We start from the raw sequence: 26,990 nt of genomic DNA, 5'->3' as shown, positions 1-26,990 counted from the left end.
TGTTATTTATGGAGATAATTTGGTTTTTTTGTTAAAATTTAAAATCATTTAATCTAAAATTGGTATTATATAAAAAATTGTTTTTCATATTAATTATGGTAGCATTCATGTTAGTATAGATATAAAATAATTTTAAATAACTATGATAAGTATCATCATCGTATATATCAAAATAACCTTTAATAAATTTATTCCTTAAATAAAAATTAAATTTAAACGATTATAATTATCACACGATTATAATATATAATTAAATATATAGTAAAATTATTATATGAGTCTCTTAGAGCAATTCTAAAGTTTATTTCTTTTTAATTTTGGCTTTTCAAGAATTTTTGTTCCACTGTGCCACAGATTCTCTCTTTCCCTGTCATCGTCATTTTTTTTTTAATCTCCTATTAGAAACGTGCTGACCTCTCCAGCGTATTTCTGTGGTATGTACTTTTTACAATTTATACAGATATATTTATACGGAACTTACAATTTAAATGTCGGTTCCGGACGGTCTAATTCAGAAAGGTTTATGGCAAGATATTCTCGATGATTTGCCATTGCCTTTGGAAACGTAGCGAATAAAATCAGATTTCTGATCAGTCGGATTTAAACTTGGGTCTTCGTCTCAAAAAGTAATAGCATGATTTTCTACGTTACGATCACTAATATTCTCTCTCTCTCTCTCTCTCTCTCTCTCTCTCTCTCTGTAATATTCCGTAATACAAGATAAAATGGATGTTAGTAATAAACCTGATCAAATAATTTTTTTATATTATACACACTTTGGTAAATATGTCGAAAAAAAGATCCCGCTCCGATTACCTTAACATATATTGTCAAGATTATAACCCTGAGTAGCTTTCCAAAGGTTTCAACCGTCGCTCGTTATTTGTTAAAAAATTATTGTCATAAAAGTTATAAAAATTAAGTCTATAATTCGAACATTATTTATTATTAGTATGAATAGTACATTATTTTTATATTCGTACTGTGGACATTGATATTGATTACGTTTCTGATAACGTGGTCAATTGCGACAAAAATTTGGTTTGGGTTAGGTTATATCTTTTGGGTTTCGCCCTTTCGTAGGCGGAAACCCTCCAGGTGGACCTTGCTTAGCTAAGAAATACACATTTGTATGAAACCAGGTTTATAATTATACTGTTTCACTCGGATTTGTTACTTTTCACACGAAGCGAGGTTCCTCCCACATCTCCTCCTGCTTACGCGGCTAAATGAGGTTTATAATTGTACTATTCTACAAGGGTTTTTGACTTTCTACGTCAAGCGAACTTTACCTCACACCTCTCTACTTCGTTCTACTTTCTCCATTTTCTAAGCGGATCTTGCTTCACTAAGAAATACGTATTTGCATTATCAACTTTATTTATTAATAATTTTTTTAACGAATAACGACTACTACAAACTGAAATTGAACTTTAATAAAAATGTAATGAATGTTAATGACCAGTAATCATCTTATATTGTTTAAATGTATTGTAACAAAGTAATTTTAACGGTTGCTCTTAAAATTCAAGGCGAATTACAGGACCTCACTACTACTTATCTCATGACTCTTTTCTTTCCTTAAATATTATTTTTTAATGTTATACTGTTTTCCGATTTGTCTATTTAAAGTAATATTATATGTATCAATTTGATTCTGTATTAGGCTCAATGTATTTGTTTTTGCAATGGTATTTATAAATATATTGTAATTACATAATAGGATTTATATAATAGGAAATATTACATGTACAATAACACATACATTAGAACAATCCGCTCAATCATTCTAGAAGACACTTTTAATTTTTTGTCAAAAATCTAAATAATAATCAATACTTAATTGATTTTTCCGTATGATATATTTTGACTTTTCGATATTACATTCCTTTTGTTCTGGAAGTCACTCAGACTCATGATCTTGATAACATGCATCATTGGAGCGGAATTCCTTATTTGATGTATACCCATATTTTGTATGTATTATAGAAACGGGATGCTAATAAATTTTTATTTAAGAGAGAGAAGGCACCATACCCTGAATGCTCTCAATGCGGTGTACATACACATTGATATCGCGGATCACACGCTGAGTGAATGTGAGAGGATTATGAAGTTGGGCAGACGATAGAGGAGGATCTGAGTTTGAGGATAGTAATTAGGGCTATTTTGAATAGCAAGGAAAAGTAGGAGTCTTTTTCCTACTTTGCTAACAATATTGTATGCAAGCCAAAGAGGCAGCGGAGAAAGCTTGCAGGCTCTGGCTAACAAGATCGCTTTGCCCGTAGCGCTCGGAGGGATGGGCGACCCACCTGTAATGTTTGTTTTTGTGATATGATGTATGGACCAGCCCATGTTGGTGTTGTGTTACCCTTGTGTATACCCGGAAGTAGCTCTCGTGATATGTTGTCTGTCAATGTCTCAGGGTTCTCCGAGATTGAGTGAGGAAGGGAAGTGGTTTTAGTGGGCTGGCGGCAAGAGTCTTTTTGAAAATTTCCACCTCCAGAATAAAAAAAGTGTAATATCGAAAAGTCAAAATATATCGTACGGAAAAATCAGTTACCGATTGTATAACGACGTTATTTAAACCTTTGGCAAAAAATTAAAAGTATCTTCTAGAATGATTCACAGCGAATTGAAATAATCGGATGTTCTAATGTAAATATTATAAGTAATATTTCCTATTACATAAATCCCATTATGTAATTATATTTATAAATGAGATTGTGAAAATGAATACATTGAGCCTAATACAGAATCAAATCGATACATATAATATTACCTTAAATAGATAAATCGGAAAACAGTATAACACTGAAAAATAATATTTAAGGAAAGAAAGGAGATAAATCATAAGATAAGTGAAGGTGAGATCTCCTGTAATTCGCCTTGAATTTTAAGAGCAACCGTTAAAATTACTTTGTTAGAGTACATTTAGACAATACAGGATGGTTAGTGGTCATTAACGTTCATTGCATTTTTATAAAAGCTCAATTTCAGTTTTGCAGGTAGCAGATACATTTTTACAGGTGTATATTTTTTATGTAATTTTAAGAAGTACGTTAGATATTAATTTTTTAACAGGAATTTAGCTTAAAGACCTTGAATGTAGTTTTCTAATAATGTAATTGAGTTTAATGTGTGACGTAATGTGCGTATAAATTTGGCGTATAAAATTATACTATGTATGGGAGAGAAGATTGTAAGAGCCATTTGCATTACGAGCATCATTAACGTTGCGTGTCTCAAGAAGTCATTTCTCGCACGCAAAAAGACTATATTGATTATTACGGACAACATAGGACGACAACTCTCTTTAACAGCAAAATATTAAGGATATTAGCAACAGAGCCATTACGTAACAGATGTAGGCAACTAAACTAATGATTCCATTAGTAATTAATAGTAATTTGTCATCTCATAATGAAAATAATATGATTTTTCGCTACTTATATAACCATAATATCACCTTCTCTTTTATTATTATTGTTTTATATAATATATGTCAATAAATAAAATAACATAGCAATGTAAATATAACAGAACACAACATTACGTAATAATTCTTATATAAAAATTTAACAATAATTTTTTAATATGCAGGATACTTTAGATTTTAATAATAAATTTCAATCAGCAGGTAATGTTTTCTTAATATTTATTTTTCATTAATTATACATTGTACAAAAATAATATTTATTAAATATTTATTATTACTTATTTTATTTTAACTATTTATTTAAAATAATTGTTTAGAAAAAGCATTTATTTGGTTAATACCATTAAGAGTTCTATTTTCATTTAAAGCTGCAATACTACCAATTATTTCGTAAATGATTTATGAAGGTAGTGTAATTCTAATACATAATTTCGTAATCTTTCTGGTGGAAAAATTTTACTGAAATTCACTAAAATTTTGAGGAAATTGGTATTTTAGCAAAATTGCTAAAAATTTGTTGACATTTGATTGCAATGTTATTGAAAAATAGTTTTATAGCAATAGTGACAAGATTGGAATTGAACTGACATTTCTCCGCAAATTCATTGGAAAATTTGAAAATTAGGTAGAACTGAAATATTATTGAAATTTCTTTGCTAAAAATAATTTTTACTTAAATTGTTGAATGCTTGTTGAAAATTCTGTGAAACTAAACTGAAATTTTATTAAAACATGTTTTTCAAATTGAGTGATACTTTGAAGAAGTATTAAAATTTTTCTAACATTTTTTTTTTAATGTTGCAAAATATTGTTAAAATATTATTATAACATTATTAAAATCCGCGTAAATTGAAAGTCGTGAAAGTTGTTCAACCGCAAGCAATACGCGACATTGCCACTTGGTAGACACGAGAATTTTGTACTTCTCGTAAGTCAAAGCCACATGATATAAAATAAAAGGAGCAATATTACTTTTCTATTTCACAAACGCATCTTTTGTTCCCTTTTTTAGAAAATTGTAAATTACGTTTGTTCTATATACCCAATAAACTTTTACCAATAGAGTGATTACTACAATTCTATAACTAGCAAATTGGTGTTTATAAGAATTATGTCGCATTAATTTGTTAAGTTATATAAAAAAAAATCAAACTGGTATTCTATTACCTTTTTTTTATTTTATTATAAAAATTGTAAGATAAAAGGCTCAATTAATGACACAACAAGAGATTTTATAATTTTGATTGTGTATATTAGGTTGGTAACACTTCAATTTATTAAAAATGATTAAATTATAAATAAATAAATAAACCCTTCTATTTGATCTTATTATATATTAAAAAAAAAAAAAATTTATCCAACTTTTTTTACATTTTTTGTAAATTGTATAAAACGTTTTAAAAAATCGATTAATTATATGTAATAATTAAGTATACGTAGTATATAGTCTATCTTTACGTGAGTAAGCCTCTATAGCCTCTAATAGATATCTCTTTAATAAAAAATGTACAAGAAGATATATACTTGTATTTGAACAAGTGATTGACAGGTAAGTAAGGAGATTAAAATATCAATATTACGTTCACTTTTAAATTTATCCGTAATCCAAACAACACAAAGTTCAAATTTGGGTTATGAGATATCTTAAAAATTCTTAAAGAGAGATATTTTATAATTCTATTTTGGATATTTTATAATTTCTTTGTTTTCTGGAAATATTGTTGACAATATTAGAAATAACACCAAAAATCATATGTGAAAGTATTACTGACATCAATAATTATACTGTACCTACACAATATTTTTTTTAAATATTTTGCTACTCCCTTTTTTACTTATTTTCAAGTTTATATTATTAAATAAAATATTTTAATGACACTTTCTGTTAATTTTAACTTAAAGTTACTCATTTCCGTAACTATCTTTTCTCGCATTTCTTAATAAGTATGAATATCGTTCAGATGAAACTGAAGACTTTCACAATTTTAGTATTTTTTTAAATTAGAAGATTAAAGTTTTACTTTTAATGATATGGGGTTACTTTTATGATTAAATTATGTCGGTATATTTTAACAACAAATACTAAATTTTAAAAAAGAGTGAAATATTTGTACATCTAATATCTATTTATTACTAAGAGTGGATTATTTATACATCTATATGTATATTTCAAATATTTATTTGTTACACTGCATATATCCCGATAATTTTAATATATAAATTATGCTATATAGAACTATATTTAATTTTACATGAATTTTAAATAATATAATTTATATATTCAAAAAAAAGCAATTATGATCGGATTGGTATTTGGGACATTGTCAGTAATTGGGTCATTTATTCTAATGCATTATATGGTCTTAATTATATGTATATTAGTTACTTATTACATTTTTTACTTATTATTCTCTTTGTGACATATCTAACACGTCAAAAATTTATAAATAGACAATAATATAAAACATATTAGAATATTATTATTTATACATAAAACTTTGTGTATAAAATTGTATGTTGTAAAAGTATGAAAATCTAATGTCTAACAAAATAAGGTCATTGATTTTAAATAATTAAAGATTTGAAAAATTATGAAGATTTATGCAGTCTTATAAACAGATATTTGAAATAAATATTAGGTGTATAATTAAATAATCCACAATTTTTTAATGAAATTTATTATTTATTATCGAAACGTATCGATATAATTTAATCATAAAAATAATTCCCATTATTTTTCAATATTTTAATTTCTCTACCTTTGAGCCACGTTGTAGTTTTCTAATAAATTTATCAAAATATTTTTTTATTTCTTTGACTATCATAAATTTTTTTGTTAGACAGAGCGTGCTGCGTTGAATAGAATAAATGGTAATCTGAATGTGCTGTCCAGTGAATACGCCGAGTGCGGTAAAATGTTCCAGCCAAGTTACAATAGTGTATCTGTAACTGGCGATGATAGAAAAAATCAAATTGCTGCTGACAATACTTGGCTTCGTGTGGTGACATTGGTCAAAGATACGCTATTATAACTTGACTGGGATATTTCACCGCAACCGGCGTACTTTCATCGGATTGTCGTTCATTCCGTTCGATTTAACTACGTGATTTGTCTGACAAAGGATTTAGAAATGTCCAAGAAACTAGAAAATAATTTGATGAATTCATTGCAAGAAAAGACTAGTCCTTCTATCGAGCCGGAATCTATAATTTACCTGAAAGACAGAAAAGTATTGAAGTATTGAAAAATAATGGGGATTACTTTCATCATTGAACCATATTGGTATATTTCGATATTAAGTACTGTTGTATTCCTGGCTCGTTATCGAGCTGGCATAGTTCTTTCTTCCTCATACTCACACCGCACTCCCGGCGCACTTCCGTAAATAAATGTACACATAAAACTTTTTTTGAAGCAACTTTAATTTCACTAAATATAATAGAGCACTTCAACGAAAATGCGTCACGACACGAAATCACAATAGCGACCATAAACAAACAAAAGGACAGTACATCTCGGAATTCGCTTTGCAATTACTACTATCTTTAGAGTCGATCCAACGCAGGGACAGCAATACTAAATTTTATAAAAAATAGTGGATTATTTAAATGTAAAGGAAAGTTATCAATATGTCATATCATTTTGCTCTCGGATATTTTTTAACAAAAACTTGAAAAATAAAACTTTAAAAACGTGAATACAAATTAGAAATTGTCATCTATCAAATGATATAGTTTTTAATTTCATATTTTGTAATAATTAATGTTTTTGCAACGTAATAATCTAAAAACAGCGAGTCTGAGAAATTGGGTTTTCAAATTGGCAGAGTAGGCAAAATTCAGCCACGGTTCCCTGAAGAAGAATCCAGACAGCCAGCAGAAAGACATTTCGCGCAGACCATGCTATCATCTTTTGATGGTAGAATGGCAACAAATTGCACACAGTGTCTCTATTATCTGATGCTGTCGAACAAACTGCCGTCAAAAATAAGTCGAAGCCTGCTGGCCATGCTACGTCAGCAGATTGACCGCAGGATTTGTAGTTTGTACTCGGTTCCTTCTACTAATCTGTCGTCGGATTGCCCGCACACGCGCAGATCCTGCTCGGTTTTTCGCTAATCTGTCGACATAACATGCTAATAGGCTTTAGGTGCGTTTCGTTTCACGCATGACGTGCATAATGCATCATATATCCTCGTTTAACGTTAGTTGAACAACAAGGATAAATGATGCATCGCATGCATTATGTGTGAAACGGAACGCACCCTTTGTCGACAGATCCTGAACTTAATGCAAACACAGATAGAATCTGCTTTTACCATCTGATTGAATTTGCTGCCAATGTGCGCGCAGACTGAGAGCAGTTCGTTATCGGGAGAGTTATATATAATTATAAAATAAATTGATAAACTAAATAATAAGATACATTTTTATGTATTAAATAACAAAGTTTTTAAAAGTGAAAGGTTAGAAATAAACTTTCTTACTTTAGACTTCTTTTTGATATTTTAGTGTGATCTGCCGCATTCAACGGCTTTTTTTTCATCTTAGAATATTAAAGAAAATGTGAAAAAATTTATGAAACGTTTGACAATATTGTAATTGAACCACAGAATAAGGATATATAGTATAGAGATAATTCTTGATTTTTGATTCAACTGCGCAGATTAATTTACGTGTGCATTTCAAACGGCCATGTCTTTGAGCGCACTAATTTCATTTGAAGTAAAGAATCCAAGTATCGCCATCATTGTGTCATAAGATAGAGAAAGACAAACATAATCAAACTTAATAAAATAAAATCAAGTACAATGTCCGGTACAAAGCGTTACGCCGCTTTGACATTTAATAATTCTGTGTTTTATTTATTCAAGAAATGTTCGAGAAAATGATATATAAATATAAAATTACTAGTGGTGATGTTGGTTCTGAATACTACTGATACGGTACTTGCATATTTTTTGTAGCTCAAAAATATGACGAAACTTGAAAGATCGGCTGAAAAAGATTAAACGTGCCAACGCCGTATGCTCCTACTGTATATTTTATATACTACGGTTGAAGATTTTGTAGTTATTGTGCATTCTCACGGAGAGGTGTACTGGTTTACGAGGCATAGCGATTTTATTCACACTTCAAATCATACTACGAGGAAAATATGAAACAGGAAATATATAAAAACAAAACAGTTTTAACAACGTATGTATGTACAAACATATAAAATGATCTAATCCCGGGAAAAATTTTGTATATAATTATGAATGATTTACATGTAATTATATATAACATATATGTATAATTATATATATTTACATATAATTATATATAAAATATATTCATATATATTTTAACATATATAATTATACGTATTTCATACATGTATAATTGTATACAAAAAATTTTTCCTTGGATATTATTAATGATATAATATACACTAACTATTGTTTAAACTATGCAAAAGAAAATCATCTAAATTTCATTTATTTATTTTTTTTCTATATAAAAGTTTACTGACAACAAAAATTTGTTGTCAGTAAATTTTTATATAGAAAAAAGCCATGAATGTATAAACTGGATTTTTATTTATTTAATTATCTAAGCAGATCATGAATTAATACAGTGCAATGTTTCGCTTCTGAGAAATAATAGGATGTTGCTTTAGAAAGTCCTTGCCAGTTTTAACGATTTTCCTTTACCGATGTGTACAATAATCATAAACGTAGTATATATATTTATATAGATGCATATTGCTTAGTGTATGTTTTAGCATAATAAAAGCCATCTCTCAAATTCAATCATATTATTTAACACGAGTTAAATAACATAATTAAATTTCATAAATAAATGGCTACTAATGTTATTATACTAAGGTTATTATTTAACATATAATACGCGTGACATTTTCTATGGAAAATTTTCACAAAATATTTTCACAGTGTTATAAGCAATATATGACAAATACAAAAGATTGAAATTGTCAAGTGACATGCACACGTATGCAAGTGATCTGATGTTACAAGCGGCGTCGTAAGCAGATCATCGATCCAGCCATTATTGCACCAACCAATATAAAAAGTCCCTGATAGTTGCAATTATTTTTAAAAGAATAAATGCTGAGAAGCCGATGGCGAAACGAGGAAGTTTCGCCTCGGCAACGAGCACGCTCGCAAAAAGAATGTAAATATGAACAGGAGGATTAGCGCGGTACAAATTATTAAAGAGATGCTATTAAAGGAGCGACAGATATGTTTTACCGAGTAAACGCGATATTTTTCACAAAGTGTAATCAACAAATATTTTTGTTGATTACACAGAATTACGAATTCTTTTTCATAATTAAAGTGTAGATAACAACACGGATGAAAAATAGCAATTTCATACTAAAGACGAAAAAGTGGAAAAATTACGGTTTTGCTATCTTCTGACGTTAACTCGTAACATACATATTTGTTTTATATAAGATTTATACTGTGTACGTATAAAACAAGCATGGTTACAACTCAGAACAATGTGAAGAAACAATACTGTCTTTTTAGAAATGAGCTAAGAGCTTTAGTATATAAAAGAGAAAACTTTGAAAATTTGTGTATGTATGTATATGTGTGTGTTTGATCGATGTAGTAGCTTGTAAAAATATGACGATATTTACTACCACATATCGCACGCATATATAGGTCAATGCGTTCGGTAAAACTAAAGTCACCAGCATTCCTTTAAGCATTTGTATTAACCTTCAACTACACAGCTGAATTTGACCTACACAACTATACTCGTGGGATTTGTGTCCCAAAGTTTAATAAGAGTTTTAATGGAAATAAAATTTAAAAAGTTAGTACTTTTTGGTTTGCTGTAATAACATATTCTGAAACTGAAAGATTATCATTTGTTATATTATAAATATAACAAATAATCGTTTGTTACAAATATAAGAAGATAAAGGGATTTAAATAATAAAAATAAAGATTTTTTCCAATTTTCGAAAATGTTAACTTTAGAATATTTTTTTCTAAGTAATCTTAGACTACAATTTAATCATATTTCAATCAAGAGAAATATTTGCGTAATTACGTGCGTTGGTATCTCGTCAGTGTAACTTACAATGTTGTCCAAATACGGCGAACGTACGGAACTATGCCCAGTTTGGGCATAGTTGAACAACCCTAGTCAACAGCCATAAATCACAAAGAGGTGTATCACAAAGTACGAAACAAAAGGTTTTAATTGCCAAACTGGAGTTTGAAAATACGGACCTTATCCGTCTCCAGGTTCTTCTTTTTCATCAAAGTTCTCTAAAGTTACAAAATTATTGTTGGCTCTTAATTGTTGGTACGTATCGACCTGTGAGACCAAATACGCACTTTTTCTGATTGCAAGATGCCTTACTAATATTCAATTTGAAAGTTGTAGCCAAATAGTGGACCGATAAAATTGATAGCATGCATACATGTATAAAGGTATTATCAGCTTATTTTTCAAAAATATGTTCATGGAATACAACTTTATTATATATAATTGAATTTGGCGTAAAATAAACTTTAATTTAGTTGCAAAGAAACATTTAAAAATTAAAAACAAAATTGTAACGGTAAAAGTGAAAAATTTTGGAAAAATTTAACATTAAAAAAAATTTAATTGTGTCATTATAAAATGCTTTTAAAATTATAAATCTTATATTTGAAACACATTTTTATATTTCTTATTGTGTTAGCAATATTTGCGTAGAAACATCAGAATCAATTTTTTAAAATTAAAATAAAAATTTTTTTAATTCCTAAATCCATTTATCAGCAAATAAAAAAAATTGTTTCATAACTAGGTCCACATACTTTCTATATATTTATGTAATTAAGTTTGAGATTCTTTTTTATTTTACATTTGTCGTACTTTCTTTCAGTACCTAATCTAATATTTTTATAAACATCGTTTTCAAAAGTTAACAACTTCAATAACTTTTAGTATTTTTATATATTCAGTATTTTTATGTGTATATGTATATGAATATTTGATAATAAGTATAAACATTCAATGTTAAAACGTGGAAATTTTATATTAACATAATTTCCAAAAAAAAAATAAATTTTTTAAATTGACTTATTTTTTCAGTTACCAGTTTCCCTATTTAACTTATTGTTGATAAATAAGGTCACTTGGAAATTAAACCACTTTTCACTTATATTTTACCGATTATCACGAATTCCTATGTTAAAGTTCTCTCGAATCTTGTTGCGGCATTCTTCGACCCTTGCTTTTCACGTTTCTCGAGACAGTTTAATTTCGTTATAAGACTTTCACTGTATATATTGTAACTGTGCTACAGTTTGAGAGTTTTGTGCTGCTAGTACCTTCTAAAGGGTAGTATTAATTTCGTACAAAACGGTTCGAGCATCCTCCATCCTTTCTTGCCCTCCCGCTGCCACGAAGCTTTTGACAATGCTTGAGAAGTGGTACTGTCTTGAGAACTGATCACAGTATGCACGAAGTACCTTTGATTCTTGTTAAAAGTACACGAAACGAACAGGAGCAATGTTTCCGAGACTTTATACAATTTGATATTGATTTTTGTAATTGTTTGTTGACTCATATCTGAGTTAAATATTTGATTAAAAGCTTTTTAATTTTCAAATGGCAAATGTCATTATCTGAAAAATTTACTCGGAATAATTGAATTTTTAATTCAACGTATGGAAAAAATTGTTATGGTTGTTGTAACATTTTTATATTTGGAAAAAATGTGAATTCAAGTTATATTGATAGAGAAATGTCACAAATAATATACCATTTTGTTTTCAAATAATATTACTTAAACAAAAACTAAAGGTAAAAGTTAAAATAAAGTTTAAGGTACCACCCTCTAATGACTTTGACTTTGACATATGTTGTCAAGGTCATGAACCCTGAGAGATCTCCAGTAGAATCATAGACCTCGTTTTGCCTCTAAGTAGGGGGTGATATATTTGTCAAAAACTTTTTTTGTTAATAACTTTTTAAAGAATAATAACTGTCGGCTAAAATCTGCTGGATGTTGCTCAGGTTCATGATCTTGACAACATATGTCAAGGTCAAGATCATTGGGCGATAGTCTCCTAAACTTTACTTTTACCAAATAAAATTTTAAAAACATGAATACAAATTGTTTTTTGTCAGATGGTACAGCAGTTTTTATAATACTGTTTTGTATTTTGTAATAATTGATGTCAAGCATAAGGTTAGGTGTATCAGTTATGGTGGTTCTTAATGAATAATAACAATTAACACAGTACTTCTTGGAAATTTGAATAAACAACGTATTTTCTGATGGAGTTTTGATTTAACTTGGTCTTTATCAGCCTAATTACAAAAATACCTATTTATTAAAAAATCAAAACACTATCAATATTAAGAGAATAACATAAATTTATCGCAACGGTTAGATGCAAATATGGCGTGTTAACGTGTATTAAATTACTGTAATTATTTTTGTAATTAGGCTGATAAAGGCTAAGTTAAGTCAAAACGTTTCTAGTTTAAACATTGTTGATTAAAATATAAATTACATCCTTAAAAAGCCTGTCTGTGATCTTTTTTGTGATTATTCTATTTTCAGACTAACGAGCGCATTTTAATTGTTTTGCATAATAAGTTAAATCCGGACTGATGAAATGTCAATGCCTGCTAACCTTATGCTTGACATTTTTATCCTTTAATTTATTATTGAATAATTAATGTTTTTGTAACATAATCAGAAAAAAACGTATAAGAAATTAAATCGCAAAACTGGCACAATATTAATAGAATTCGACTTCGTAGAAAAAAAGTCAACTATAAAATAAATTAATAAACTAAGTAATAAAATATATTTTTCTGTATTAAATAACCAAATTTATAAAACTAAAAGTCAAGAATTGAACTCTGCTTTATATGGGTTTTTTGGCACTTTATAAGTGCATGCGTGGATCTGTCCGATATTTTTTCTTAATTAAAGAAAATGTGAAAAAATTCATGAAACTTTTACCAATATACTAATTGAAGATTTGTAGTTATTGTCTGTTTTCAGAGAAGTGTATCGATTTACGATGCGCAACAATTTTATATTTCAAACATCACTATGAAAAATATAAAAAAAAGTATAAACAAAACAGTTTTAAAAAGCTATGATTTAATATTAGCTTGCCCTTGTTTAAGTTATGCCAATTTACAACAACATCCTTATTCTTCTTTTAATCAATTTGCAAAAGAAAATCGTGCAAATTTTATTCTCGCATTTTAAAAATTCGTTTCTAACAGATTTTATAAAGAAAGAAATTACGAATGTACAAACTATGTGTTTTTATTCCTTTAATTATCTTTAATTATCTAAACAAATTAAGTTTTTATTCGTATAAATACATTGCAATGTTTAATTTTTGAGAAATAAGAGGATGCTCTAGGAAGTCTACTTATATCAGTGCTGGCAACTTTTTTCTATTATATTATACCAAATACAACTGTTAAGATATGCCCATATGATTCCTGGCAGTTCTTACAATAAGTAACATGCAGTTAGAATATTTCATATACGGTTGCCTTTACGGAAGAATTATTTCTATCTCTCATTTCTATCTGCAGAACAAAATAGAATGTTTGAGAGATTTATAAGATGTAGTTACACGGCACAATGTCAGAGTTCAGTTCCATTGTAATATAATAGACTGCACCAACATTATCGTCAAGAATTTATGATATATATATAAATTAAAGTGTGTATTGTATATTGTGATCTTTCATGTGTGCATATTATGTCTATCCTAGTCAGAGAAATGTCTGTAATATTCCATCAAATTAGAAGCAACTGTGTCTGCATTAAACTCGTATTCTAGCAGAAACTGTCGAACCTAAGCTAATTTAATGATAAACTGACAACATATTCCGCTCGATTTCTGACAATCTGCATAAAATTGCTAAACTGAATATAGAGCTGCTTTGTTTCTGTTATTAATTTACTGCTAAGTGCTGCATGTAAACAAATTTTATTATATTTTTTAATAGCATATTACTGTTGTCATCATATGATAATTAGCCTATTTAATAAAGTCGATAGAAAATGATGAAAACAAATTTTATTGAAATTTTGTCTAATTTTATAATAAAGTTATTGTTTCTCATATTCGAGCTATTATAAACATCATCTATTTATAGTTTTTTTAACAACATCTTTTACTTAAACAATTATTTATTTGAAGGTACAAGTTTTTCTGTATAATTTATTAAGTTATAAACAAATTCACTGTAAAATGCCAATAATGAGCAAAACACTGGATGTTTACGTGTACAATGATATATTCTTAAGAAAATTATTACATAAACGTTTTGGTCATTTGATCATTTTTAGTATACATAGCAAATAATATATTACACAAATCAAGCTATTGTCAAGTATTATTATATCATTAAATGTCGAGATGACGTGAAGTTATCAAATCCAATCTAAAAATTAAAATTTATTTTTTATCTATACGTATGCATGTTTATATATTTGTATGCATGTGTATAACAAAGTTAAGCATTTTTTATATGTAAAAAAACAAAATCTGAAATTAAAGTATTACGAAATACATCAAATAAACATAAAATACGATAATATAATGGAATAATATCAATAAGTCAAATGTGGAATTTATATATGTATAAATAACACAAGGAATAAGAAATTTTATTTATTGGCTGTAACAAATCTTGATGCTTAATTATTTTTATATTAATTATTAAATATATTTTTTTCAGTTTTTTCTATAAACTGAGTGGCGTGATATGATTGAGGGACTTACAACAGTTACAACGCAATCTTAAATTGAAACGATATCTCAAATTAATTTGATCGACAAATTTAATATGCAGTGATACAAGCATCTTAAAAAACTAAAGAATAATATCAATTTTGGTAAAATAGACAGATAGACGTTGATTAAAGATAATTTCTAAATTATATGCTAAACAACATAAAGAAGATAGAACACTTATCAAAAATATCGTATAATAACTCTGGTATTTATGAACCAAAATCACGCGATAGGATTATATAGATTTTTCTTATCTGATTCGAGTGGATCGTTTAAACAGGGATATCTATATTATAGTTAGATTACAGTTGTAACATCGACCTAACGGATATACTCTGTAACTCTCTTATGGCAACCTTTGTTATTTCTCCGTGCTCGCGCAACTTTTTACAGATTATTTTTACTCTACAAGACAAAAACAATGCAACAACAGTTGTTTAAATATTGAATAGCTTGATAAATCGGTGACACTGGAAATCGCGCATATTGCCAACTTTCTTTTGAAGTCATTTATTCAGGAAACGATATCTTTCCCCCCTCTTTCAAATTGCGCATTACATTTCGCGAAGCGCGCGAGTGTTTTCAACCGCTATTGCGGCCAGATAATTCTGACCCTAAAAGCGGTTTCTCGAAAATTGGCGGTCTCGATATACCCAAGGGCGGCGTATCCCCGAAAATCGCTTTCGCCTGAGAATCTCAGCTCTCCGAAAACGAGGTTCGTGACATAAATCTACGACGTTTTCCCTCGGCGATTCGAGCGCGATCGAAACATTTTCCGAATCCAGCTCGGAGCACGTTCCTCTCGCGAGGTAGCTCGCGGGCGTTCTCGCGCTTTTTTTCCTGGAGTGCGCGGGCCCCTCGCGAGCGCTCGCGAACGAGTCGCGAGGAGAGTGAAGCGCGCGCCACTGTCAGTAAATCGATGCGAGGGAGACGACGCGATCCTCACCCTCTGTTCCACCACCACCACCACCATCACCACCGCCACTACCACCCTCGCCGCCTTCTCTCTCTCTTCGGTAATTTAAGCTCCGACTCGGTTCAGCTGAGTTCAGTTGCGCCACTTGGCCGTTGCGGTTCGCGTGTCGTCGCAAGCTCGCGAAAGCTCTCTCGTGCGCGCGAAATTATATCTCATTTTTTTTTTAAATTTATTGCTCGACCGTTGCTTTCGCTTCTGTCTCATTTCTTTCTCTCCCGAACCCTCTTCTTTGCCGGGAAGATACGTGGGGTGCACGTATTAGGAAAGGAAAAGACAGAGAAGAGTGCTGCGAGCGTTCGATGTTTCTTCTCGCGGAGGTCCACGATCGCCACAAGGTAAATAAATAAGACAAATGTATCGCATAATGAATCTAATGACGTGCGAGGGGAGATCGTTGGGTTTTTAAATTACGAAAAATTCAATTGACTAGCCGATGTTTTAAATGAGATTTTTTTTATAGCTGTTTATTTCGATAATACTTGACGCGAGCGCGTATATTCATTCACGAGCGCGGCCCACGTTGAGCACGCGGCTCACGTTTTTCCGCATTCTCGAGATACTTCACATCGTATATTTTCTATATTATCAATTTATTATATTTAACAATAACTTTGTTAATCGATAATACGAGGCGAGTTGAAATTCTTGGAAATTTAAAGTGTTTAAAATTTATACTGCCAAAACAACTACTTTACTCCTAAATTCTTTCGCTAAACTCACTATTTTAAACGTTAAAAAAAATTGAAGTGCACCAAAATTTTTATATTCAAACGTTTGCGATATTTTTCGAAAAATACGTAAAAAACAAGGATTAAATGTCCTTTTCGAATATAATTTTTACATCTTGCAAAAACAGATAATATAAAATATTCATTTTTAAATTAACACATTACTTAATTAACGTATTACTCAATATAAATATATATTAAGACTTCTAATTTATGCAGTTTCTCTTAGCTATAATGTCTATTAATGAAAGTCTCTTCAAAATTTAAATCTGACTTCAGTATATTTAGAAAAATGTAAAAAGCGTGTGCAAATAAAGGGTCTAAAAAATGAAATATCATATGAAATACAAATTTGTTTATGTAAACTGATTGTAAAATATAATTAAACATTGTTAATATTTTTATTGTACAATGTCACGTAGAAATATAAAAAAACATTATTACACATAGACAATAATAAAACACTAACTTCAAATTCAAATTATTAAATTATTATGTAAATTAAAAATATTATCATCCAAAATGAATATCATTATTCGCACCAAGAATGAATGAAAAATACTTTTGTACTTGAGTAATTTAAAATAATAATATATATGAAGTAACCATTGCACATGATATATTTAAAATATAAAAAATTTTTGTAATTTAATTACACTTTTTATAAAAAATAAAACTGTCATATGACGCATGAACGTTATGATATATATTCTATATATTCTCTATCTTTGAAGTATTTTATATTACTTGTATATTTTGATATGACAAAATCTTTCCGTGTCAACAAAAGAGTTACGAATCGCAAGTAATTTGCATAACATTAATCATTCAACGTTATTGAAAACATCTGTGGAACGTAAACATTAAAGAATTTACTTCGAGTTTGTGGGAACACGAGATAGGACGATGCAGTGATATTTCCAAGAGCAATAAAAATAAACAAGTACTTGTGTAAAAAAAAGCTTTTGTCGCACAAGGTTCCCTGTTTATTACAATAACTTCCAGCGATTGTCACCTGAATGCAGTGCTTTCCTTAAAAAAAAAAAATAAGCTCCTGTTTCATGTTACCCGCCTCGACTCTACATTTACTTTAAACATTTTCTGTTACAATTACCTTCTTCTAAAAATATTAAGCTCATTTGCTTTAACATTACATGTATTTTTCATTCAAACGTTTCATCTGTGCTCTTTCTAATACGTTAGATTATACACAAGACAGATAAAGTTATTCGAGACGATGGCCATTAAGTTAAATGGCGTAATTGCTATAATAACAGAACAATCAAATTATCGGCTGACGGCGAAGGGTCGTCTTCATTAGGAACGGTGGAATTTGCGGAGACTGTCAGACACGATTGTCTCCGTTTGGAACGTCTCGATCTCATGTCCCACGGGCAAAGAGCGCAAAACTTTCATATCGACGGCAATATCGTCGGCACGCACGCCAATAAACCGGGAATCAGTGGTGTTCCCTTAGCTCTCCCGATTGAGGTGTTCGTCCGTCGCGCGTCGTTTATAGCGATCACGTAGTTCGGCAGCGTGTCCGAAGTTCTCATTCACTGTACGTGCCAGCGCTACCCGCTGAATGAAGGTATATTCGCGGCATTTGCGATCACGTCCCGCTCATAATTCGCGGCCACGACGAATTAATGAAAAATTTATCGAAGCACTTGTGGCGAATGGAAACGAGCGCGAGAAAAGAAATATCGTCGTTTCGTCGTTTAGGCGAGGGACGGTTTCTGCTGAAGCTTTTATTACATCGATCAGGTTACATTCGTTCATTACGTATTACCCACGTGCGAGGATATATATATTATACTGGGAGCATCTCCGCGCGCCATTATTTTCGAGCACGATATTTTGCGGCGACTATGAATAATTACTGATGTAACAATCGGAATTAGAGCGGCACTCTAATTAAAATTGCAGTCATACGATATTAAACATCTCCCGCGAGCGGTATTATGAAATTTAATACGCGGCAAAAGAGATATGGTCTCTTCGGTTGGAGAGACACCGTCGAAAGAGGACTTCGCAATTAATCACCGATATAATATCGTTATTGCAATTGTGATTGCGATTGTACGTGTATTAAACGTGTCCCACACGACGCCCGTCGACCGTCGCCGGCGCGGCGCGTATTATGTTGATAATGGCAAAGAGAAAGGGATTTACGGCGGTCAAAGAGCGCGCAGCAAGGTACTCTTTTAAGGGCGCGCGTCAGCTGCGGAGGGACACTCGGATCAACTCAACCGACCCGAGTGCGAGCGACAAAAAGCGGCCTCGTAATTAATCACGCTGATTCCTCGCGCAACGAATGGACGAATGGACAAGGGGGATGCAGGAAGGAAGATTGAGGAGAAGAGAGAGAAAGAAAGAGAGAGAGGGAGAGAGAGATGGGGAGGAATAGGCGCGGCAATTTTTCTTCTCGGAACGTCGCACTTTGTCCGGGCCGGACCGGGCAAAGTTTTGGCGGCCTTCCGCCTTTCCATTCGAAGTTTGTTAAAGCTCGATTCGGAAGCCCGAGAACACATCCCAGGAATTTCATTCGCGAACAATTTCAATCCAGTCCGGGATTCCACCGCGAGCAGCCGAGATCGCATCGGGAGGCGGGCACCGGCTTCGTCGAGCCCGATAACACGCTCGTATAAATTAATTCCTCGCGAGATGAAAGGTTTCCGCGCGCGGAATTATATGGCGTTTCGAGCCTCGATTTACCGCCGCCGCCTCGAAACTTCGCCGTTTGCCGAACTCGTGGCGAGCAAGTTTGTCCGGATGAACATTTCGTTTGCCATCAATGCGCAATACGTTAACCCTTTCGTAACTCGCATTATATACGTATTTCTCAGCTGCTTGAAAGAGAGAGAGAGAGAGAGAAAGAGAGATCGAATTATTTAATTTAATTATAAACAGTAAAAGTATATGTGCGTGTGTTTTTGATTTTATTTATTTTCATAAATAAAAAGTTATCTAAAATCGCTTATTTATGTTTATATTTAAATAAATTAATAGCATATTTTCTGATATACATAGATATATGTATATACACATATATAAAATTATATAGTGGAAAGTTGCGTTATTTCTCGGAATCTAAACATTGCACTGCATTAGTACTGATAAAAACATGATCTGCTTAGATACCTAAAGAAATAAAAACCTATAGTTAAAAAATATATACCTATACATTTATGGCTCCTTTCTGAATACGATAAAATTTGTTAAATACAAATTTTTAAAAAGCGAGAATAAAATTTGCACGATTTTCTTTTGCAAATTATATAATTTAAAAAATAGTGAGTATATTATTGATAATATTAGATTGTTTTACACGTTTGTAGCTTTCTTAAACTGTTTTATTCACATTTTTCTCTCTTATATTTTCTTCATAGTACGGTTTGAAACATAAAATTGTTATACAACGTAAACTGGTACGTCTCCGTGAGAATAAACAATAACTGTGAAATCTTCAATAACAATATGTTGATAGATATTTCATGAATATTTTCATATTTTTTTAATACTTTAAAGTAGAAATAGCGGAATGGATGCGACAGATTCACATATATGTACACTATATAATGCTAAGAAAGTATATAAAGTAAAGAATTCAATTTTAGTCTTACAATTTTATAATCTGTGCTATTTAATAAATAAAATATACAAAAATATATTTTACTTAGCTTATCAATTTCTTTTGTAGTTAACCGTCCTTTAACTTTCCCAAAGAGTCGAATTTAAGTTCTATTATTACTGCCTACCATTTTGAGGCTCAATTTTTTAGACTTTTTTTTCAGATTACGTTGCAAAAGTATTAATTATTAAAAAATACGAAACAATATTATAGAAACTGCTATACCATTTGATAGAAAACTTTTTTATTTTATATTTATGTTCTTAAAGTTTTATTTTCAGCTTTTATCTAAGAAATATTACTCGAAAACAAAGTAGTATTTTAGTATTGGTGTTTCATATAACAATTATTATATAAATATATAATCGTCTTGCGGTTGCATATTGACATAGTTTGATATACATACACTGCAAATCCAAGTGCGTAAAATGTAGTCACTTTTTACGCATTTGCATTTTCAATGCGTTAAATTAAATTTATGCGCATATTTTTTGCACTTGTTAAACACTTAGACGTGTATCAATGCTACACGTCTAAGCACATAAAAAAAAAATTACACGCACATAAGTCCGTAAAAAGTGACTACGTAATTTTATACATAAAAATACACACTTGGAATTGCAATGTACTGTCGTCTCTGATTGTGAGACCGAATCGCGCGTTACGAGACAATGATTACGATATGGTTAGGAAAAGGCAGTAATAAATATCGATACATTTCAATTGCAAGCCCAAATCTTGGACAGCGGTGATTCAAAATGATCGACGAGACACGCGACGCAGATGCGTCGCGAGCGATTAAATAACAACAAATCGCGCGAATAAATAACAACAAATAAATGATAGGTTACTCACTCCTCTCCCCGGTCGCGCTGCCCGACGTCGACCAACTCTCTGCTGCTTCTTCTCTCGGAATCCTTTGCAGCGCTGCTGCCCCATAGCTCTCACACACGCGCGCGCTTATTACCGAAACGCAACGAATACAGGACCAATTGCGCAAGTCGTAAGTAAACGCCATTCGAGAGCGTTTCGCCGTGCTGCGCCTCCATAGCGTTCCGTTAGCGGGAAAGAGCGTCGATAGCGAATGACGTCGGCGTCAGCAACTTCACTTCGATTCACCGTCGCGACACGACGCGGATCAAGTTAGAGTTAAGATGCCGAATCGACGCGGTCAAACCTTTACTTTCTACACATGCATGCGTTAGCGCGCGTTACAGCACGCGTGGAACACCTTGTGCGTGCACGGAAGCCGTCTCGATACTCTCGATTAGCAGTCTCGATACTCTCGATTAGCCGTCTCGATTTCGGCTTCTTAACCCTCGCTTGACTCGTGCGGTAAATCGGAGTGAGGTTGACGTCGTCGGCTATCGGCGCTCTTTCCCGCCACCGAAACGCCACGAAGATGCAGCGTAACGAAGCGCTCTTGAATCGCGTTTAATCAGCAATTACGTACGGCCAACGCAATTAATCGTGTATTCATTGCGTTTCGGTAATAAGCGCGCGTGTGTGAGATCGTTTGCAAATGGAGAAGCGCTGCGAAGGATTCCGAGAGAAGAAGCAGCAGAGGCTTGGTCGGCGCGGGAAAGGGGTGAGTAACCTATCATTTATTTGTTGTTATTTACTCGCGCGGTTAGGTTAGGTTAGGTACCGATCGCTCGCGACGCACTCGCGTCGCGTGTCTCGTCGATCGTTTTAAATCACCGATGTCCAAGATTTGAGCTTAGAATTGAAATGTATCGATATTCATGCCTACTGCCGTTTTATAATCGTATCGTAATTATTGTCTTGTAGCGTGCGATTCGGTCTTGTCAGAGACGATGCTACGTTGCGAATCCAAGTGTGTATTTTTGTGTGTAAAATTACGTTGTTACTTTTTACGCATTTATGTGCGTGTATCTTTTTATATTAATGTAATTTAATGCCGATACACGTCTAAGCGTGTAAAAAGTACAAAAATTTTACGCATAAATTTAATTTAATGCATAAAAAAATACAAATGCGTAGAAATGACTACGCGTTTTACACACTTGGATTTGTAGTGTATAGAACGATATTTCTGTCGTTTTTTAAATATTCGAAATATTAACCAGGAAGTTAATTAAAATTTATTTTTAATCTCTTCAGTGCTCATTCACGTTGATACGTCTTTGATTTTTTAATTAATTAATTAAAAGAAAAAAAGAAAAAAAGAGAATGCGTATGACGAGAAAGTATCAAATGACAAAAGCATATATTACCTTGTTGAAAAATTCAATTCTGCTTTTTTTTTTATAAATCCGGACAAAAATAAATCGACGTATAATTTACTTTTATAATTTTTATAATATCTTTTATACCAACCTTTTATAATTTCTTATATAGTTTAACAAAAAACTTGATGCTGCTTCTCTGCTTCTACAAAAAATATCACACTTGACATTTTCAACGTATTGAAGGTTCATCTTATTGAGTAAATAGCTTATCGAGCTTACACGATATTGGAAACTTACATGAAATGTAATAGAAATGTAATGAAAAGTTAACAGCGTATTTTTTTCGCGTTTTTAGGAAGAGAGAGAGAGAGAAAGAGAGAGAGAGAGAGAGAGAGAGAGAGAGAGAAGAAGAAAAAACATATTTTTATAAATTTTCTAATTATTGATTTAATTGGTACAATGTAGTATAATATAAAATAATTACTATATTTATAATAGATAGTATTTCCTTGTAATTTGAATGACTTCCGTCAATGTACTCGTCATAGAAAAGATCTCAGCATTCAGCTACCAGTGTGGCAGGAATTTAAATGAACGCCCAGGGGACGTATATTCATCGGTACTTCAAGGGTTAAGTCCCATCGACTTTAGTATTAAATCCTGCGCGGTAGACGAACATACGTCGAAAACGAGCGTGAATAAATTTCACAGCCCGAGGGTTCTGCCCTGCCACTTGAAATACATCCTTTGGGAATCCTTATTTTAATCTTGGAAAAAAAAACAGGACTTTAATAGCGAACTTGACTAGGTTGCGCTAATGCACATTAAAGTTATGCATTAATCTAATCTAAGTATAAAAGTGAAATGCAAATGAATTGAATGATAAAATACATGTTTTACCAACAGCAGAATAAAGTATGTAATATTGAGGATTTCGCGATTTAATCCGCTTATATATTTATTATTAAATACACATCTTTACATCTCAATTTTGATACGAACGGCTTTAAGATGCACTAGCGTGAACTTCCGCTTCCGAACAATTTTGCTATTATAATATTTTTTTTATAATTTTTAATATTACAATTATGTAATTATCTGTACAATTTACATCATTATCTATTGGTCGATCATTTGCTACAACACACAACCTAAAAAATGGCATTAGTAATTGTGCGCAAAGAAAGAACAAGTCTTTAAAGTTTTCACTAATAAAACGACATAATTGAGTTTCTAAAATTGGAAAGGAAAATGAGAGAAGAGAATTTTGCAAGAATGTCATAAATCTAAAAGAGTTACTTTTAAAAATTTATTTTTATAACAGGTAAGAATTTAGTACACTAAATTAAAAGCTAACAATATTTTTATTCTTCTACAATCAAATATTATATAATAATGATGATAGTAATATCTTTCTAATTTTAATGATTCAAAACTTTTAAATTATTTTTTAGAAAAATCTGTTTTTTTTTTTAATTATGCTGTTGTTGTGGCAAATAAAGGATATGTAAGAGATAACCATTTTGTATGAAAAAATTAAAGTTTAAAAATGAAATTTTTATACTAATCTATATTAAATTTTGTTGTGAAAAAAATCAACTCCGAAAATCAAAAAATTAATATCTGTGGTATTAAAATTTATATTAACATAAATTTTTTCAATGTTATTGAAACAAAACAAAGATGTTACTACTTATGTTGCAAAATAATAAATAATATTTTCATCCACAAATTATTTATAAAAAATCGAAAGATTGCATCCATATATATTTCAAATATTAAACGGAATATTTAATAAAAATTTTATATTTTGAATATCTTTTATGCAAAATTCTCTTCTTAATCACATAACGTTCTGAGAAAGGTTCTGCCGTCATCACAGTACCTATCGAAGATTTCTACGCTCCATTCACTCATACACTCCGCGAGTTTCGCAAATGTCATAAAGCAGTTCGATGGAATCGCTAGGGAGAAGACGACGTGGAAAAGAATCGGACGAATGCATCGGGAAAAAGAGAAAGCCGTTCTGAAATTTATTCCGGTTTCCGCCGTTCCCATACTATCTCGTCTGCGTTCTATTCTGAAAGTCTCGTAGGGCTTTTATCGGGCTGTCGGCTAAAATTTCACGGGGGTTCGATTTAAGTGCCAGACGCGTGAATACGGCGTATCTTCATCCGACACGTAACAGACGTGTGCGTGAGCGTTGCGTGTTAGAGCTTACAGAAGGTATATACATAGTTGGAAAATTTGTGTTAAATTTGACACGTATCACGTGTCCCAAACGGTCCATTCAGAAAAGGACGATGGATAAAATGAATCGATTTCTGTCTAGAAAGTGTAACGTAAATCATACATGTAATTTTATATTTTTTGAGCTGCCAATCACGAATAAAGTAGCACTTTTACCCACTTAAATCCGCGTGGAAAAATGACCAGAATTTGTCTTAAAAATAATTTTAAGGGGTTGAAATAAATCATTTTTAATGGTAATTCGATTTTGGTTTAGTTATTTAACTGTTTGTATTATAGTACACAATACAGAAATAACTAAGTTCTTTCCAACGTTGGACATTATTCAACTCCAACTTTATATATGTGATATATATACAATATCAATTGAAAAATGTGATTAGCTATTATGTCGATCATAACATAAAAATCAAATGGAAATTTCGAATTTTAAGTTAATTGAGAAACTATTTATTCTGATTCTAAAAAATATGTCAATTTGGATACTGCTAATGTTTCATTAAAAATACAAATACGTTTTTGTTATTCCAGATTAATTAAATATTTTGTTTATGTATTAATAGATAAAAATGCTTCTTTCAGCTATAGTGGCTCCTTGATATAATTGTAGTTGGTGTAGTAGGCTGTTGCTTACATAAGCCACATGTAGCCACGATTATTTGATTATTTGCTTATTTGTAATTTATTGTTAGATTCAATACTTGTTTTTGGTAATACATAAATAATATATTCTATGTCGAAGCCTTTTTAGATTTTAATAAATAAATAAATTCATAAAACGCTATACTATACAGGATTATTCGAAAAGTAATATAATAAGTTTCTAGGCAAAGATCTACATTTTAAAACTTAATGCGACTCTAGGTAGAACATCTATGTATGGAACATCTAGGTGATGTGAAAGGCCACCGTTTTAACATTCTTAAAATTGCACAGTTTATACATAGTTGATGAGACTCCAGACTTTTTTAATAAAAACTTTTTAATAAAAAATGTAAATTTGAATTTTTATTTTATATTCATTTTGTCATATTAGATTTAGTATTTCTAAAGTGTTTTATTTTCAAGAGTTTCCTATTAATGAAAAAAATTATAAGACTTTTTTATAATACAAATACCATAGTTTAATAAGAAATGATTTTTTATTACCAGAGCGAGACTAGTTATTTCGTATAGTTTTTTAAAATGTTGAATATGAAGCCGGTTTTCAAATTCCTCCATCACATCACAATTTTAAGAAATTTACAATGAAAATTTCAAAAATAATCATTTTCACGTACTTTGTCATATTATAACTACGATATATGATATATTAGATAAGTTTTATTGCAGTACCAAAATTAAATATATTGTTAGGGCTTTCAGCTCTCGAAAGAAATGTTTGCTGTTATCCTCCGAAATCCACGGTTTTAGATGGATAAAAATGTTACCATCGTGTTCAGTAATCCAAAAAATTTAAGATTACATATATAATTTACGTTTTATACTTTTCAGAGTGAAATTGACTCATTTTTACTTATTGACTTTTTTGGATTAATTCAACTCAAAATGTTGAAAGATAATATAAATATTATTTAAAAAATTAACACAGAAAATGTAATACTTTTAATGCAATTCAAAACAAATTGCGAAAATGTATTTTTTTATAAAAATGAATATTTTACTATGTTTTGACATATATGTTATTTATTTATCCTAGAATTAAAATTTCTACATTATTTTTATGTTACTTGTTCATTTAATCATTAAACTGCATTATTTTATCACTAAGAAGCGTTGAACATGACATAAATTTAATGCAAAATATTCAAATAATATAATTATATTATAATACATTAACAATTGGGTTAAAAGTTCAACACAAAAATTGATTTTAATACAAATACAAAATGTTTTTTACTGCGTTGATATGTGTGTAGGAGGATTTTCTTCTTTCTTGCGTTTCTATGGATGGAAATTTCAGAATCTAACATGTT

The 26,990-nt window shown here is 30.8% G+C and overlaps 2 protein-coding genes across 3 annotated transcripts in view; one reads left to right on the top strand and one right to left on the bottom strand.

The window, feature by feature from the left end:
- The window catches only part of LOC105201708, a 66,799-nt gene extending 45,181 nt beyond the window's left edge, over positions 1 to 21,618 (bottom strand). Inside the window, exon 1 of the mRNA XM_039457698.1 lies at positions 21,428 to 21,618. Coding sequence (XP_039313632.1) covers positions 21,428 to 21,511 — 84 coding nt within the window. The 5' untranslated portion in view covers positions 21,512 to 21,618. The remainder of the gene's footprint in view (positions 1 to 21,427) is intronic.
- LOC105201709 overlaps positions 16,270 to 26,990 on the top strand; it is a 107,687-nt gene continuing 96,966 nt past the window's right edge. For both annotated transcript variants that reach the window (XM_039457697.1, XM_011169853.3), the window contains exon 1: positions 16,270 to 16,545. The gene's annotated coding sequence lies outside the window, so the exon portion shown is untranslated. The remainder of the gene's footprint in view (positions 16,546 to 26,990) is intronic.

The sequence above is a fragment of the Solenopsis invicta genome, chromosome 15 (assembly GCF_016802725.1).
Source record: "Solenopsis invicta isolate M01_SB chromosome 15, UNIL_Sinv_3.0, whole genome shotgun sequence".
NCBI lineage: Eukaryota > Metazoa > Arthropoda > Insecta > Hymenoptera > Formicidae > Solenopsis > Solenopsis invicta.
Note: the sequence above shows the minus strand (reverse complement) of the source record. Positions and strands in the feature narration are given on the sequence as shown.